Raw genomic sequence first — 13,369 nt, 5'->3', positions numbered from 1 at the left:
CCTTCGATATACGCTGAAGCTTTAAAACACGAAGACATAGTCGTACGGCCCGTCGTAGAAGTGCATAGAACGCTCCATGTGCACTAAAAGGCCTCCTTCCAGCAGGCGTCTTCCGTAGACTACGCCTTCATCGCGGCTCCTAACAAGGCCCGCATCCATTAGCCAGTCAACAAGCCGGTGTCCGTGGAAGCCGGCTCGAGCCAGAGACACTGGAACACCACTGCGTAATGGAAGAGATGAATCGCACTGGTTAATTTTTCGCACAAGAAAGAAACTTGAACCACGGCAGCGAGAAGAAACCAATGCATCGCACAGCTCTATACCAGCCAGTCAGGCGGACCACAGTATCGAAGATGAATTAACAGACAGTTTTTAAAGCCATGCTTTCTTAACATTCCCTCACTCTGGTGTCCACCGCGCGGCGGCCGCATTTCGATGGAGGCGAAATGCAAAAACGCCCGTGTGCTTGCGTTGTAGTGCACCTTAAAGAACCCCAGGTGGTCAAAATTAATCCAGAGCCCTCCACTACGGCGTGTCTCATAATCAGAACTGGTTTTGGCACGCAAAACGCCAGAAAGAAGAAGAAGATGGTGGCCACTGCTTCAAACCTCTATCGACTGCGCTGATGCACACTGGCGTCACATGATCTAGTATCAGTTTATATATATTATACGGAACTGTTTATTCCAGCCCACCTCGAGCCACAACGAAGAAGAACAAGCTGTGCGGTTGATGCTGGTAAATACAAATTAGGAAGTTGTACAAGTGATGATATGTAGAGATGAAGAAGAGTCAGTCATTGGTCGCGCTCACACTAGTTCCCTCCCGTGGTGGGCGCGGCCGCCTGGTCGCGCGGCATTATGATGAAACGCGGCGAGTGTACGGTTTTAAGCACGATACATGCACAATTTCTGTACCACGGCAACGGTGGTCGGAAGAAATTCTAAGGGCGAGATGCGGTAATTAACCGAAGATGTCTGCTCAATGACCATGTAGGTTCCAAAAAAAACGACTGGCGAATTTTTCGCACAAACCGGGAACCCGAACAGGAGTCCATAGAAGAACTTGCTCACCAGGGGAAAGAGTGACAACACGGTGAGTCGAGTCGTAGTGATGCTTCCGAACATCCTGAGCGATGTCGGTGTTAATGCGGGCTAGATGACGGCAGTCTTTGAGGCGATACAAAAATTGTTCTGGGAAGGGCGTTGCTGAGGACACAGGAGCCGGAAGGAACGAGACATCCAGAACGAAACTAGGTGAGCGACCATAGACGAGGAAAAATGGAGAAAAACCGGTGGTGTGTTGTACAGCCGTATTGTAAGCAAATGTGACAAACGGCACGATTGCATCCCAGTTGGTGTGGTCGGGGCTGATGTACATTGCAATTATATCCGATAGAGTACGATGAAAACTCTGTCAAGCCATTGGTCTGCGGGTGGTAACTCGAAGTGGTCTTGTGAACGGTGTTTGAAGCTCGCAGAACTTCAGTAAGAAGATACGAGATGAAAGGCTTTGCCGCGGTTGCTGAGGAGAACGCGTGGAGCTCCGTGACGTAAGAGAATGTTGCGCAGAAAAAATCAGCGATTTCAGCGGCACTCCCAGATTGTATACAGGCTGTCTTGGCGTAGCGTGTCAGATGGTCTACGACCGTAACAAAAGTCTTGGGAAGAGGAACATACAAGTCTATTCCGACGACCTCGAAAGGCGAAGCGGGACAAGGAAAAGGTTGCAAAACACCAGAAGGAGGAGTCCTAGGTCGTTAGCGGCGTTGACAAAGAACGCATGATGCGATGTACCTGGCTACGGCAGAAGAGAGGCCAGGTCAAGAGCACCGACTTCGTATTCTGTCGCATGTCCTCTGGTATCCGAGAATGACCTGCCATCGGATCATCATGAAAGGCTGCAAGCACCTCACGTTGCAGAGAACGTGGTATGATGAGTACCCATTTGTTGCCATCGACGTGATAAATATAGCGATGCAAAGCCCCATCGTGAAGCTTGAATTGTTTAAGTTGTCGACGGAGTCGGGGATTCGGAGGTGAAGCATAACCTTGCATGCGGTCGAGAATAGTTCGGAAGTATGGGTCGGCGCGTTGGTGGGAAACAAGGACAGATTGGTGATTAGGTTTCAGCCAGTCAAGCGTGATGAAGTGGTTTCGGGCTGTACACCAGTACTATTGCAGTTGCGTTTGGCAATTAGTTGAAAGTTACTCCGAACTACTTACCAATCACAAAGAGACAATTGACGTCATTAGACGTGTAAGAAACAAAGTGCGGAAGACCCTTTCTCTCAGTTGTGAACGGCGCCCACTCGAAACATCTACATAGCTGGGGGACAAGAAGAAAACGAATGTAAAACAGTGTTTCACAGACCAAATGCTTTGTGAATTCGCCCTTTGGAGTTCCTGAACGTGCGGCAAAATATCTATACATTTTTTCACACCTCGGTGGCTAGGGTTTCGTCGCACGTTAACATCGATGCTCTCGTGAAAATGGCGCTGGGACGACTAGAAAGTGTTGTGTGTGTCCATCGCTTTGTTCGCAACGCGAGTATGAAACAGGAAGCCAGCCAACTCACGCTTCGGTCTCGTCCAAGAACTCCTCGAAGGCACGTCGATGGTAGACGTTGAACTGGCGGCAGGCTATTTCGTTCGTGTTCCGTAATCCAGCAGAGACGGTCCGCTCCTTGAGATGCGTCCGTTTACCCGCGATTCGCAGTAACCTGAAACATTGTCATCGTCAGTCTGTAGAGGCACGGTCTCGGAAAAAAAACATCGAAAAAAGAAAAAAAACAGAGCGGGCACGAAGTCTTCAAGAACAGAAGCTGGACACAAGAGCGCAGCTTCCGCAAGCATAAAGAAGCTATAGTCGCTAAAATAAAGAGCTACGATGAAGGCCGCGAGGGGCCTTCACAAGGGCTAAGATCTTCTTTCCTGCAGCCTACATGATTCGCTTCGAGCATCGGAACGAAATCCTAAGTTGGAAGCAAGGCTGTGTGTGTTGCACCTGGCAAAAACTTGCACTCGCTGATCCTTTCTTTCATCTTCTTCCATTTCTTTTTTTTTCTGGCTTAGCGTCTGTCTTACGACACACAGCACCACTTATTTTGGCGACTGCGAGCCCGATGGATACGATAAAACGAACAAAAAGACAGACGGAAAGCCACTCCGAATTGAAATCGCAACGAAAAACAAGAGTCCAAGCCATGCAAGTAATAGCTTCCGAAAGTACGATATGCGACGCAAGAAAAGCGAATAAAAGCGATGAAAAGCGGTGTTAGCTTACAGCAGGACCCGTGCTTTCGCCTCACTAAGCAGCTTTCCTTCCAGTCCGCACGCCAGAAAGACAAGCATCCCCTGAAACGTGTAGCGATTAGTGAGTTACATCCAGCAGCAGCATGAAAGACGATCGAATCGTTTCGCATGGAAGTGAAAAACACAAAGAGAAGAGAAATGTGCCAAACAGTGGTGTACGTGCGTCAAATATATCGCGCAATACACACGCAAAACATGGGAAAGGGGGAGGGGGGGTGGAGGGGGTGGAGGGGTTGGAGGGGGTGGCAGGGTCTGCATGGAAAACATAAAAGTACGCGAGCGAAATGCTCTTCGTCGAGAAGGCTAAGGCAAGAGGATGAAGTGAGGGAAGATAGGTGGAGAAAAGGGGGGTGAAGCCGGGCTGGAGAAACAGAACGCGCCAGGATTTATTGTTGCTGCTGCTGAAGCCGCTTCGCGTGGATTAGCGCTGCTGGGACCGTTCGTTCTTCGCAATTGAGGATCTGACCATGCGTGGATCGAAATGCAGTGCCGTTCCTCTTGTTGGGTGAAAGAAAAAAAAAACAAGAAAAAAGACGGTAAGCCCACGTGAACGAAGAGAAGCAAAGGGAAATAAAGCGAATCATAAGAGGGGCAGACTCAAAGCAGCCGCCCAGGCTCGCCATCACTGCCGAAATGAGTTGCGCTTTTCCAGAATGCGAACAAAGTGAACGAGACGGGGCCGTCCGATTTTTGACGGTCACTCGAGCACGTGGCTTTTGCGCAGTGCAGAGTGTGGCAGTATAGAAGCAGCAGCAAAGGCAGCTGTGCGCCGCGGGGCATGGTACGCCATGGTCTGGCGGCTATAAGACTGTCACTTGTTTCTGCAGTGTAACCAGGAGCAACGGAAACGCAGAACCTTCACCGACGAGCGAGCCACACGCGTAAGGAATGTTTAGAAACGCAGTCGGGAGCCGGTAGCAACGCTGTTGTGTCATCTCTACCTCACTCCTTCATCCCCCACTCCCTCCTTCCTCGGCCATCAACCCACACCCGTGCGCTTATACACATTTATTTTCAGTGCGCTTATGCACTGTTATTTGCCCATAATCTGTCAAACCGCAAGAAAATGCACCTCTCATCCTCCCACGCATGCTGAAAGTTTGCTCGCGGAGTACCCGATCTTGTTCTTAGCAAGATGGAACGAGACAGCGCAACGTCGCTGGCGACAGCTTTAAGCACGAACATAAATTTAAAACACAATCATTTTAATTTAGTTCTTTCAATTTTGCTTGTCATCTTCGTCTTCTAGCTAGCAGACTATACTAGCAAGCATGTACAAGCCTTTTCGGCGCAGCCGGGGCGGCGCAAATTTCCTGCCATTGCACAAACGCCAGCTATAGTTAATTTTAGAGCGTGTAATAGAAGCAACGAAGACGCGCACGGGTCATCAGTTTACGGTTTAATGGTCAAAATCAGACGTTCGTGCCTGACAACAGCTCCTGGTTCCTTCCGATCGTCTCGGTCCCTGGTTTTAGTTCGTGCCGGCGAAATTGGGAACCCTTGACTCTCGCTTTCTCCGTATTACCTGCCGTAACTGCCACATGTTGGGGACACGGCGAGTTACATGGGCTCTTTTGGCGCAGAAAGTTACGCATTGCTTTTGCAACTGATAGCGGTAGTGGGTGACGTTGCGTTATGAGAGCGCTCGCCTGTTGTTCAGCGCTTGTTCTTACGGGGTTTTCGGCTCAGCAAGATTACAACCGGTCACCCTCCCATGACATTTTTTTTTAGGGGCGAAGCTCCTTAAAGCGGCACCCGTTCGTCCCTCGTCGTAGTAGTAGTGTGTAACCAGTCTGAGAAAAATGAGAAAAAAAATTCCGAAGTTGTGTCCGTAGCGTGGAATCGAACCAGGGACCCCTCGCTTCCGGGCGCGCGGCGTTAGCCCACTACGCCACGAAGCACACATAGACACAAGCACCACGATGGCAATAAATACCCAACATTAACGAAAGGCCGCGTTTCTAGCGCGTTTCTAACGCGTTTGTGCTAGCGCGTTACGGCCCGTGTAAGAAGCTGGTGTAAGACGCTGTGGCCTCTCCGCCTTACATTCAACGCGTTTCAAACGCGCTGCCCAAGGCGGTGGCAAGTCAAGTTCAAGTCGAGGAGCGTTTATGAATACGGGGGGTATACTCTCTCAGCAGTCATGTGATGGCGTCGGCAAACGCGGTGCACGTTCCGGCATGTGTAAATGGCTGCGTAAGACGCTGTGGCCGCTCCCCCTTACTAGAGAGTACTGCACGTCTCTAACGCGTTTGTGCTAGCGTCCCCTTAAGCGGGAGATCCGATGATTCCCTCCGGAGCTTCGCCCACTCGTCATCATTCACCCCATGGATATGCTGTGATTTTTTATCTCGTCAGAAAAGGCGTCAGTTATGATTGAGCAAAGTTTGGAAACATTTTCTTCGCGCTGTTTTTTTTTTTTCGAGAATATTGTTGTTGCGAAATGAAAGCTAATAGATCGCGCATTTAACGTCCCAAGAACCGAAACCACCGTCGCGCTTGACAAGGTCTTTTATACCTCAGCTAGTGAAAACTTTGTCATTGTTCTTACGAAGGCTCCCTCTGCAAGCGCACCAGACAGGATGGCTGGTTGGTTGTTCCTCAATGAAACGACGCAACACACGGCGGGGCATCGGCCATTAATCGGGTGCTGCGAGGGTTAAAGATAATAAATATTTTGAGGATAATAAACTGCAACGAAAATAGTAACTGAAAATTGTGAAATTAAGAGTTAGCTGGAACGGATTTGAAGTCAATATTGCTGAAAATAGTTTAGAACAGTAAAATAATATGAGAATAGAATATTATTTTTGTTTTCTTGTTCCGCTTTCTTGTTTTCGCCGTGAGCCACTTACATTTGGGGTGTTTGTGGTTGTTTTAGCCTCAAAGCATGCTCGTTTCCCTCTCTCTACATCCGTTCTTCTAATCTGCGAAGCCAGCCCGGTAGTCTTTTCTCTAAATATAGTGGTTCCTTCTTTCAGCGTTACACAAGAAACAACCTTCTTTTTCAGCTTCCTTTTGGTCACCAAACATATGTGATAGTTTTTAGCACGTACTGGTTCTTCAGATGTCGCAAACCCGCTATTTACCTCTGTACACTTTCAGGTAAAAAAAAAAGCGGATCGAGGTCATAATCGTCAGTTCACACCCTGCTTCACGTCACTTCATCGTCATTCCAGTGGATTCGTTGAGTGAGAGCTCCAGTAGTGTATGAAGATATTGAAGAAGAGTGGGGTTGAGTGTATAGAAGCATTTACCATCCCCGTACATCACCAGCTTTGGCACTTGACTTTGGTGTCATGGTGATTCGCTGCACACACAATGCTCATTCTCTTCCTCTTTTTATTCCCCCTTTCCCTTACCCCCAGTGTAGGGTAGCAAACCGGACGTTCGTCTGGTTGACCTCCCTGCCTTTCCTCTCTTCCCTTTCTCTCTCTCTTACCATCCCCGTAATATTCTAGAAGGAAGAGGGAGAACAAGTAGCATTTATTAGTTCCACCGGAACTAAGGCCCCAGTTTGTATCTATTTGGTGGACTCAGCAGTACATTTTGGACGTGCTGCACCAAAAGCGGCTACAATACTTCTTTAAAACGTTAGTGGGGGAGTGGCCCAATTAACTACGCTGCAGGGACGATTATTCGGTGGTAACATTGAAGATAATTTGTTCTTTGAAGTGGAGGTGGCGGGGCACTCCCATAAGGCCTGTTTATTGGAAGAATTGGCTCTGCAGTGTTTACAGTGCGTACCATATGAGTATTTCATCTTAAGTAGAGGTGTAAGAATACGAAAATATTCGAATACGAATCGAATACAAATAATGATATGCACATGCATTTATTAGCAAGTTGGGTTAATTTGTCATGTTGAAAGATTGCAATTACATTGTCAGTGTTAGAAAACTAGACTAGTGAGCCGTTATACTAAATCATTGTGTTTTATGCCCATGTCAACTTGGAAAATTTAGTAATTCCCGCTAGCAGTCCTCGCCAGCCTGTGCCTTATTAAACCTCACCAAATAGCTTAACCTCGGAGGCATTTGACCCTGTGCCAGTCGCCATTCATCGCACTTGCTGTCAAGCAATAAGCTCAGAATTGGGGTGGCGCTGCAAAAATAAAAAATAAGGGCAGCTTCACATTAGTGGTGTGAAGACTGGGCAAACAGCGAAGTTGGCGACCCCACCTAGCTTTATCTCGGTTTTACCCGCCGTGGTTGCTCAGTGGCTATGGTGTTGGGCTGCCGAGCACGAGGTCGCGGGATCGAATCCCGGCCACGGCGGCCGCATTTCGATGGGGGCGAAATGCGAAAACACCCGTGTACTTAGATTTAGGTGCACGTTAAAGAACCCCAGGTGGTCCAAATTTCCGGAGTCCCCCACTACGGTGTGCCTCATAATCAGATCGTGGTTTTGGCACGTAAAACCCCATACTTTAATTAATTCTTTATCTCGGTTCGGCCAAGTTTTTGCGAGGTTATGCTTCGAGACTCGGCCACGTTTTCGCAAGATCACCCCGGAATCATCGACAGCCCGAGGAGCAACGAACATCGGTCATTGAAGTATCTGGACGCTCAAACGCTTTTGCTCGGTTTCACGGGCGCGTAACTGCAGATCTTCTGCGAATCGCCCAAGTTTCGCCACCGCTTCGGCGGCGCGATACTCGGGATGAGACCGAAATCGTCTCACGCTCTCTCGAGTCACGGCGCGGCGGCTTTCGCGCCGCGCTTCCTCTTCTTTTGGAGTGACGCTCTTTTTCGGCCGCCCTATCGCAGCGATGTGCTCGGCGTAGAGATGGCGGCGCTTTCGTGTTGCCGTGGCGGCGACGCGGAGCTATATATCCCGTGGGTCGGCGCAGTGACGTCACGGCTTAGCTCCGCTTCTGCGCAGCCGCGGCAAACACTCCGCACGGTGCGGTGAAGATAAGGCTCGGCAAAGATAAGGCGAAGCGATGCGGTGCGCGCGATGACGCACGGCTCACGCAACTGTGGCGAGGCTCGGCGTGGTAGGCGTAGCTAGGGTGAAGCGTTGCTAGGCGACGCATGGTGACGTCATCGCCAGGCGGAGGCTTTGCGGCGTACACTCGACGGACCATTCTCGAGCTTAAACAGCTTCGCTAGTTCACAGGAGTATGTGCCAATGCACTTGGACCCTTTCTGCACTACCTCCATGATCGGCCCACATTTCGGGTCTATGCTACGCGGCGCAACAAAAAGCTTAAACAGATCCGCTGTTAAAATTCAGAGCCCTTCCACTACTGTGAAGATGGAAGCCAGCGAAGCTGTGACTATAGTGGGTCTGCTGTAGTGAATATTGCTAGAGTGAATTTATATATAAATTCACTCTAGCAATATTCACTATAGCAGACCCACCATAGTATACTACATTGTAAGACGTCGACGGATGCGATGCCTTTATTTCCGGGCAGCGGCCGAGACCGAGCCGAAGCACCACACGAGCGAAAAGGTGATAAGTCGTATGTACAAATGACAACGACGATATGCACAAATAGCGCTCACACAAGATGACGAGTCGTATGTCCAGATGACGACGACGATATGCACAAATAGAGCTCACAATATTATCATTATTGACTACGAGTATATAGAGCGTCTTCGGCAAGTTCGTCAAAGAGCAAGGACACCGGCGTCTTGTTTGCGCCCGGCGCGATGGCCAAGTAGTGTGTTTGCTGTGCCACGTCCGCCCCATCGTCATAGAATAGCGTAGGAGCCACAGCGTTCATAGCCGCGACACACTGCACGGCATCATCAGGATCCTGGAAGATGTGGTTAAACAAGCGTCCGTCCCATAGCGAGTCCAAAGGGCAACTGCTGATAACAGCGCTGGCGCGAACTCTATCGTCACGAGACAGAGGCACTACGATTGGTGGGACCTGCCACCGCCGAATATCGCGACACTTGTGAAAGAGGCATCGGCGGTGGCGAGGGGTATAACAGTGGGTCATCCATCACCGTTTTGACACCTGTGCTAAGGCACAACTGGCGGGAAACCGCCACGCACATGGAGCCAACATTGTTGTTCTACGCGTCGTTTTGTTGTTGTTGTACGTGTCGTTGGATGCCGTGCCAAGCACGGCATTCAACATCACGAGCGCAAACCGAGGGGTGCCAATGAGCCAGCAGTGGTAGAAGACGACGACGCTCGAGCCAATGCTGATTATGATAGTTTTTTTTCTACACGCGGACACGATCTTGGGTGAACTAGCCCTTAACAATTCCGCTGTAAAAAAAAAAAAACATAATAAAAAGCGAACCTTCGCTGTCCGACAACGCGTGCCCCTTGCTACTGAGAAGCTGGCTTTCCCGCATAGTTGTTGCAAGTTTTGTGGCTAAGTGTGCTTTACAGGAGAAATTTCGCTAGCAACATGAAATCATCACAAAATTCAGCACAAGATCGCCACAATATTCTTAGATTAGATAGAAACAAATGCTAAGAACCGTGTTTGCTTACGCACAACCAGCAATATATTTAATTTGATTCGATTATTCATATCCAACTGAATATTCGAATATTTTCGAATATCTGTCTTTCGAATCGAATAAGAATATTAAAAATATTATATTCGATAGTATTCGAACTTTCCGAATATTCGCACACCCATAATCTTAAAAAATAGTCGCAGTGCACTCGACGTCTAAGAAAGATCAGGCGGCTGCTGCAGCACACGCTTCAAGACTGGTTGATATAGAAGCTCCCGGCGATAAATACAAGCGAAGTTGCGCTATTGTAAAACGGTACATTTCGTGTAGTACAGCAAGATATAATTCGACCATTGCTATAGTCCCACAAAAAAAACAGGTTTAATATATTTCAGAATGTCTGTAGCTTATTCTCTTTTGTGCAAATGGAAAACTAGCTTTAGTTCTGCCCCCGTTTCTTCAATAATTTTACATATTAGCTATGTTTCCAATCATAGCCACTATTCGAAAGGTTTTTGTAGACCTGTTGGGAGGACTGGGTCCGAGAGTTTTAGCGAGTTTGTAAGGTTCCATTCGCTTGATTTCCAATCTTTAGTCGGCCGCTCTGTTCCCAAACTGCTGAGCGTCTTGCGTTAATTAACTTTCGAAGATGTAAAGGTTTTCCTGCCACACATACAAACACGGCCACCCGACTACGTTAACGTCTGAGTATTCTGATTCTGTGGTATGTGCGAGAAGTTCATTTCTCGTGCTTGCGTTGTCAAACGAGCGCGAGTGCCACTGACTGCTGTAGAAATTCGGCTATACCAAGCACCACTGCACCCTACTGCGCATGCGTGTTCAGAGTATCTTACCATTGGCTGATGGAAAGCGCGAACAACTTTAAATCTGTAATCTGTGTCCACGCATCTACGTTGTAGAGTTTCCTACAGCTCTTACTATAATAAATCCCATAGCGCTGACATCGTAGTATACGTCTACCGTCTAATCTTTGTACATCTGGCTATTCAGGAGGCCTACATGTGGCTTCACACTAGCTCCACTTTATGGTCTATGCATAGCCCTCAAAGATCGGGTGGCGCGTGCAATCCGATCTCGGGGGCTATGCATAGCATTTGCATGATCTGGGACGTCATGTCCACACTACTGGTGCAAACATATTGACACTCGTACAACTCGGCGCACTGTGTCGTGACTTACATTAGACGGATTTTCGGTTGCTCAAACCAGAATCAGTTCCACACTAAAGACACTTCACAATAGCATTGCACTGAATTCGGCGAATTCCTCATTACCCTACGCGTCGATACACAGATCTGACGTCTCTCTTGCTCTAACCGCAAATTATGCATGCAAAAGCGTTTAAACCTCAACTAAGGTGAACTCATTAGCGAGAGTGTCAGTACAGTGTCCTTAAAGCTTCGTAGTCATTACGGGCGCAAAATAGAAATGAGTCATCCTAGCATCAAAGTGCGTTTGGCTTAGCTCTATCGTGCCCGCTCTAACTAGCCAACCTGAAAGTCTATAATTGGTTTTCAATAAAACTGGGCGTTGAGGAGAGCAGATTTTGGTCTCAGCCTAAGTCTCAGCCCAAGTGGCGTTCTTCAATACCAGGAGAGTACACAGACCATTCTCGTGGCATTTTCCGCAAGGGCAATATCGATTGCTTTGCGTTCTTTTTTTTAGGAAACTTAACTAGAATGCCAATGTTTTTTTTTTTTTTTTATTTCGGAGTCATACATTTAGAAAGCGGTGTTCGCTTAGGGATATTTCATAAGCACTGATGACTTCACTCTTTATCAGCTCCAATTTCACAATTGCAACGTGTGCCCTAACGTGAATAATTCAGAAGTTGATTAGTGAATCCTTTTTTTTTTTTTTGACTGCTTGGACACTGTCATTTAAGCGCAGGTAAATGCTGTGCTTTTCTTTTGCGTGACCTTCTGTTTTCGTTGAAGCTGAATGCAAATATTTCAAGTGAACTAGCAGAACTGACAGGCATAAATGACAAAATGGAAGAAATTACGATTTTTTTTTCATTCTTTTGGTTTTTTTTTTTTATTTATTCGCGTTTTTTTTTTTTTGAAGAGTTTTGAGTTTCTCAATTTTCTTTTATTTGGTATCGTCTAGCTAATTACTGACTTCCAATAAACCTTCCGAAGCGAGGATGGAACTATTTATCTCGAGTTAATGATCTTGGAGATTTGAAGATCGCGGAGAGGCATGAGGCAACATACAGCTTAGCGCTAGTTTTCGCAATACTCGATCTGCTCTGATTGCGTTTTGAGCGTTGAGATTCAGATGGACTAATATACGACCGCAATTTCTCAACCAGACTAGTCGCCGAATGTTGACATGCTGCTTACCTGGCCGAAACTAAGCGTTGCATCAATTAGTTGGAGAGTTCTGAAAACACCGTACGGGACTCCAAGAAAGATCCTCCCGTAGCTCACAAATATCCCCTGTAAGAAAAGAACGAAAAAAAAAAAACAAGTGGAGAGCATTAAAACACGACTACGGCAATTTCTAAGCTTTCCAGGAATCTCTGGAACGTTACATACATAGATACTCAAACGTAACGTATAAGTTATGAATTACGTCACGTCATTGGCTGGTACACCTGCATCTCATTTAAAACAGCACATGTGCACGTACGCCATGAAGAAATATACGAAAAATTATTAATGATACATTAATAAACTATTGTTTGGTACAATTGTCGAAAAAAACTTTGTCTCGATTTGCTCCGGGCTTAAAAAGCACGACAAAAAAGGAAGTTGATTTGATTAATTGACGGTCGCTCTGTCCAGTTTCCTTGAGGACTTGCAACAGCACTATTGTGGCCTTCTGCAGCTGCATTGGGCGACACCATGGTCGCACGATATTGTTCAGCGAGAAAGGTCTCGCGTATAGCTTGTGGAGATGGGTTTGCACAAGGCTTACCCTACGAGCGACGGTCAGGAAAGGGCACGACGCTCCTCCACTCCGCAACGCACAAAGGCGCTACGGCAGGGTTCGTCGACTCTCCGACACGGCGCAGAGAAGGCTCCGGAGTCAGATCGCCAACAAACACGGGTTTATTCACCCAAGGTACAGCTCAGTGCTACAGTCACGGTGCTTACGGGCCAAGGCTCGCCGCAAGACCGATCGAGTACGCGCGCCCGCTGCGCTAGGGCTAACCGGGTAGCGGTCCGCCAAGCGCGATAACGAGGAGTCGCGAGAGCAAAGGTCTCATGTAACCACCTCGTTGCGAGCCTGTGAGCCTCTCTCGCGGCGAGGAAGCGCTCAGCGGACGAGAGCTCGGGTGGAGAGGGTGCCCGGGGGCCGCCGCGCGGGAGGCCAATCAGGGCGCGTCCCGGTGACGTGTCTCGCGGGGCAAGTCCAATCCCGGGGGGGAGAAGCACGGTTTGCGCGGGAAAGTAAGTCCGGCGCGCTCGCCATGTCCGCCATGTTGCCATTACGGCGGCGGTTCCCGGGGATCGAGCTAAGCGCCACGCGCGAGCTGGGGGACGAGGCGCGGGAAGGCACCTCGATCCCCACAAGCTGTTTTAAAGCGGTGCGGGGGGGGGGGGGGGGGGGGGGGGGGGGGGGGGTAGCGCCCTTCTTCTGCGCACTGGAAAT

General features: G+C 48.4%; 1 protein-coding gene across 1 annotated transcript in view; it reads right to left on the bottom strand.

Annotated features, from left to right (window-relative positions):
- The window catches only part of LOC119440444 (integral membrane protein GPR155-like), a 154,691-nt gene continuing 141,322 nt past the window's right edge, over positions 1-13,369 (bottom strand). Inside the window, exons 13-16 of the mRNA XM_049662927.1 lie at positions 12,115-12,210; positions 3,286-3,356; positions 2,579-2,722; positions 1-220 (exon numbers count right to left, since the gene is read on the bottom strand). Of these exons, the coding sequence (XP_049518884.1) occupies positions 22-220; positions 2,579-2,722; positions 3,286-3,356; positions 12,115-12,210 (510 nt within the window). The 3' untranslated portion in view covers positions 1-21. The remainder of the gene's footprint in view (positions 221-2,578; positions 2,723-3,285; positions 3,357-12,114; positions 12,211-13,369) is intronic.

Source organism: Dermacentor silvarum, chromosome 2, assembly GCF_013339745.2.
Source record: "Dermacentor silvarum isolate Dsil-2018 chromosome 2, BIME_Dsil_1.4, whole genome shotgun sequence".
NCBI lineage: Eukaryota > Metazoa > Arthropoda > Arachnida > Ixodida > Ixodidae > Dermacentor > Dermacentor silvarum.
This window is presented reverse-complemented; position numbering and strand designations above follow the sequence as displayed.